The sequence below is a fragment of the Chanodichthys erythropterus genome, chromosome 10 (assembly GCF_024489055.1).
Source record: "Chanodichthys erythropterus isolate Z2021 chromosome 10, ASM2448905v1, whole genome shotgun sequence".
NCBI classification, from domain to species: Eukaryota; Metazoa; Chordata; class Actinopteri; order Cypriniformes; family Xenocyprididae; genus Chanodichthys; species Chanodichthys erythropterus.
This window is the reverse complement of record NC_090230.1, coordinates 27,322,624-27,327,917: the sequence shown is the minus strand read 5'-3', so window position 1 is coordinate 27,327,917 and position 5,294 is coordinate 27,322,624. Positions and strand designations below refer to the sequence as shown.

At 34.4% G+C, this 5,294-nt stretch overlaps 1 protein-coding gene across 1 annotated transcript; it reads left to right on the top strand.

Moving 5' to 3' along the window:
* Positions 1 to 835: 835 nt before the first annotated feature.
* LOC137029301 (uncharacterized) lies at positions 836 to 4,110 on the top strand. The gene is made up of 6 exons (XM_067398874.1): positions 836 to 958; positions 1,889 to 2,197; positions 2,404 to 2,691; positions 3,001 to 3,377; positions 3,616 to 3,903; positions 3,974 to 4,110. The coding sequence occupies exons 1-5, from the start codon at positions 901 to 903 to the stop codon at positions 3,700 to 3,702; spliced, it is 1,119 nt and encodes a 372-aa protein (XP_067254975.1). The 5' UTR covers positions 836 to 900; the 3' UTR covers positions 3,703 to 3,903; positions 3,974 to 4,110.
* Positions 4,111 to 5,294: the final 1,184 nt, after the last annotated feature.

Here is a 5,294-nt window from a genome sequence, read left to right as displayed (position 1 = left end):
CCATAGCTACAACTTACTTCAGCCACAGCCTTATGCCGAGCTCACACCACACGATTTTAGCCCCGATTTTCACTTGCCAACAGGTTTTGCGGAATTACCAACAAATACCCGAAATTGGAAACAAATTGGTGCCCATTCATGTGAGTAACAATCACGCAATGATTGTGTGAAATGTGTTCTGACTGAAAATGCGATTTGCTGTGTGAACAGCTCTGAGGACATATTTTAGCACACAAAGTATTTAGATTTAGTAACATCAGGCGTTTCCATCACGTGAAAAGATTGATGCAACACTCATTTTGGTCATGTCCCTGTATGCTTTGCATAAAATTAAATAATTTACAATTTACATTTTTAAAATACTTAGAAAAGAGACTAAAGCCAGTTGAACCAGAAAACCAAAAACCACTAGAAGGAGTGACATCTGAAAACGTCAAAACAGGACCTTATGTGAAATGACGATTTTGAGTCTGACCTGGGTACCAGATAGTCTCAGTCAGATTTTATTAGGTTTTACTCATTCACAAGATTATTTAAGCATTTTCAGACTTTTGGAAAACACTTGAAAATGCTAGTGTGGACAGAGACTCATTGCCAAGCCTGTTTATTTCTGCTTGATTTACACTGGTTTTGACTTAAACTTTGCTTGTGTGTTTTTCCTTGCTTCATACAACCTGTTTGCTGATCGCCTGAACTTTGCCTGTTCCTGGTTTTGAGTTTGAAAATGTAAGATCAACAAAACCTTATTGATTTTCATGATGTAAAAGAGGATTGACGTATGAGTGTAAACTGTGATGGGGGTCAGGGGAGGATTCACACACAACCAGACAAATATCACAGTCCGGTCGTGAGTGTTTCCAAACATTTAAGGGTTACTATCGTAGGGTTTTCAGTGAACCGATGAAGAAAATGTTTCTCAGATTAGTTTTGTTCTGTTTGTGTTTGTGGTGTCTGGATGGTGAGTTTAAATGTGTTTTTATGACATCAGTTGTTTCTGTTCTGGCACCAATATGATAAATGTGATAAATTACTTGTTAAATTAGTCAGAAAAGATCAACATTCACTGTTATTCTCATATAGAAATAATTTAACTGTGATTTTACTGTGATGTTACTTTTCAAGTAGTGCAAAAAGTGCTTTTTGTTTCAAAAACATACAGCATTATTTTACTTCCATAGACACCCAAGTACAACCATGAGCAATGCAACTGAGCGGTGATCAGATGTCAACATTGTGACAACACTGTAACAACCTTCACAACGCAACATAGTTGCCTTTTGGCCACGTTGTTAAAGCGTTGTTAGAAGGTTGGCTACATTGTGCCAACATACTGTGTTTGTTGGGACTGCTCCTCTGTACGAGTCCTCAGTTCATTTTCAAAATAAGAGTGCTGATCTCACTCAGCAATAGACAATGATTTACACTTGACAGTTTTCAGCTTCCCGTCACATTTAACATATGAAATATATGGAAAATGACAAAAAGTATATTGAAAATTAACTTTTTCTTCCAAAATCACAATACCCAAAATGTGTACATAGAGTGTCACAATAGTCTGATATAGAAATAACTGAACTCTGATTTTACTGTCAGATCAAGTTTGAATACAAAACTGAGCTCTATGCATTGATTAAATAAAATAATATATGAAGCTCAGATACTCAACAGCATTAGTTTTAGTGTGACAATAAACATTAAAAGTGTCTTTTTTTAGTTATTGTTCCATATATAAATCTATTTCTCTTTTCATTCATCATATTTTGTCTTTGTGCTGCTGCAGAATATTTTTAATTTCACATTTAAATGATTCAAAGTATTTCAGTGAAGCGTCATCAAAGCAACATCAAGTGATTTTAAAGCTTTAATCTGTGAAAACTCTGTTCTTCAGGAGTGTTTGGTCTTTCTGTAAGACCGAAAAGAGTGAAGGAGGGAGATTCAATCACTCTAAACTCTGATCTTACTGAAATAAAGGATGATGATGAGATTCAGTGGAGGTTTGAAGACACTTTAATAGCTGAAATCAATGTACTGGTCGACAGATTCACTGTATATGATGATGTTCTTGATGGGAGATTCAGAAACAGACTGAAACTGGACAATCAAACTGGATCTCTGACCATCACAAACATTACAATGAAACATGATGGATTTTATAAACTAAAGGGCAGTTGGATGTTTTTCATTCTCGAGGTCATTGGTGAGTTACATATCAGTTTCACCTGTTTTATATTTTAATCAGCACAAAGATTCAATTATTAATCCAAACTCCATTTTGCTTCAGTTGTTTAATGATGATATTCATTTCAAATCTACATTTCAAAACCATTTACTTTTGTAAATGACTGTTTCAATCTGTGTCGAACTGTTTCTGTTTGTTCGCCATGTGTGTGTTTGATGATACAGTTGAAATATCAGTGAAGGAGGGAGATTCAGTCACTCTAAACTCTGATCTTACTGAAATAAAGGATGATCGAATTCAGTGGAAGTTTGAAAACATTGTATTAGCTGAAATCAATGTAACGACTGACAGATTCACTGTATATGATTATGTTCTTGATGGGAGATTCAGAGACAGACTGAAACTGGACAATCAAACTGGATCTCTGACCATCACAAACATCACAATAAGACACGCTGGAGATTATGTGCTAATGGGCAATTGGACAAAGTATTTTACTCTCATTGTCACTGGTGAGTTAAATATCAGTTTCACCTGTTTTATATTTTAATCAGCACAAAGACCATTTTGCTTCTGTTGTTTAATGATGATATTCATTTCGAATTTAAATTTCCAAACCATTTACTTCTTTTGTAAATGACTGTAAAGGTCTTAATTCTTAAGACGTTTAGTATGAAAGAAATAAAGTCAGACTGGTTTGAAATAAGTGAAGATGCTGAGATCTAGAGATATCTGTTAGTGTTTAATGTTATTATAATCATTATAATCTGTTTATCTGTCACAAGCTTTATTTCTGTTTGTTATGTGTGTGTTTGATTCAGTGTCAGTGACGGAGGGAGATTCAATCACTCTAAACTCTGATCATACTGGATTAATGGATGATGGTGAAGTGATTCGATGGGGGCCTGGAAACATTTTTATGTTTAAAATCGTTAAACGGTTAGACGGAATCACTGTATATGATGGTGCAATTCAGTGGAGGTTTGAACACACTTTAATAGCTGAAATCAATGTAGTGGACAACAGAATCACTGTATATGATGATCGTCTTGATGGGAGATTCAGAGACAGACTGAAGCTGGACAATCAAACTGGATCTCTGACCATCACAAACACCACAACTGAACACGCTGGAGAATATGAACTAGAGATCAACACTCTCAAAGCAGGCCTTCTTCTATTCGTCTCATTGTCTACAGTGAGTTAAATATCAGTTTCACATGTTTTATTTATTTCAGCTTGATCTAAAGAAGTATCTTATCATGATTAATGAGTTCAAATGACTAATTCTCTCACTTTCACATGAACAGCAGGTTTATATTGAACTTTCTATTCAATAGTTTTAAATGCTCCACTTTTGATCATCTTGGTTCCTCTGGATGTTTCTTGAATCTCTTCATTCATCCTCATTTCTCTTTATTCTCTCATGTTTTCAGCTCGTCTGCCTGTTCCTGTCATCAGCAGTAACTCTTCACAATGTTCTTCATCATCATCATCATGTTCATTGGTGTGTTCAGCTGTGAATGTGAGTCATGTGACTCTCTCCTGGTACAAAGGAAACAGTTTATTGTCCAGCATCAGTGTGTCTGATCTCAGCATCAGTCTCTCTCTACCTCTGGAGGTGGAATATCAGGATAAAAACACCTACAGCTGTGTGCTGAACAATCCCATCAGCCACCAGACTCAACATCTGAACATCACTCAACTCTGTCACACATGTGCAGGTACGGCAGCGTTGATGATATTAGCGTTTATTGACTGAGCTGATCTCACTTTGATGTTTTTATTCCTCAGTCCACTGTTGTGGTCCTACTGAAGCTGTGATCCGATTGGTCCTCTCTGCTCTGGTGGGCGTGGCTACTGTCATTCTTGTGCTTTATGACATCAGATCCAGAAGAGCTGAAGGAGATCAAGCACATATTCACACATCAGGTACATGATTGATGATGACTGATTCAGCATATATTAATATTGGTGAAATGTATCAATTAATGGCTTTACATGTTCAACTTTTTCAGGAAGTGCTTAAATCTAATGCAGAACATTGAACTTTAAAGATTCTTCTTCTTTTTTTTTTTCTTTTTCTTCTAGTGTCATTTTCTAGTTCTTTTCATCATAAATACAGATTTAAAAAATGAATCTTATTTGTAAGGCTTTATTGTATATATTTCTCTCTGATACAAAAAATGATCTTTCATTAACAACCCATATTTTATTTTAAGAAAACAACCATCCATTAGTGTTGTTTTATTTACTTTGTTTTTTCATATTAATTTCATAATCATTTATAAGCATTAGTCAGTTAAGTTGTTGTCATTTTATTGATCATTTATTCAAATTATTATTTGATTTTATTAATTTATCATAATTTATCTTCATTTTTCTTCATATAATCATTTTATTATTATTTTTATTAATTTATGTAATTTTTTATTTTTATATTTCTTTTTTCACTTGTTTCCATTCTCTTGCAATGCTTGCTATTGTTGTTAATCTCATGATTGTGTGGTTTGAAGGGATGTTTGAGTAAGAGATCAGAGAAAGTCTTTTCCATTGTTTTTCTCTTGGTTTAACAACACTTGTTGGAATTGCACTGGTCAGATAAAGTCAGATCATTGAGTAGTGAAACATCTAGATGGACTCTGAGCATTGAAACATACACAACTGAGATTATTCAACATGCTCTGCTCTATTATCATCACTTCATCTCCTGCTTCTGTTCAAACTCTCAGGCTGATAGAAGACTTATATCTTCTGTCAAGGATTCTGCGTTTGGGCTGAATCTGATATTTCTGATGTGGAGATCCATCTGAACTAACGTTTTGGCACAATCTAACATGCTGTTCATCTGTCATATGTATTTGATTGTCTTTATCAATAAAGTTTTCTCACTCTGAGGTTCAAAAGTCTCTCCATGTTTTATTACATTTATTATGTTGAGCATTTCAGACTATATGTGTATTTTAACAAGTTCAGCAGTGCCACATATAAAGCTTTACATTATTAAAACTTTATTTGTAAATGTTTACATTATAATTAAGCTTAGGAATATTTTTTTCTATCCACAATAATAAACATCTTCCCCAGCTTCTCTTTTAATCTGAGCAAACATTGA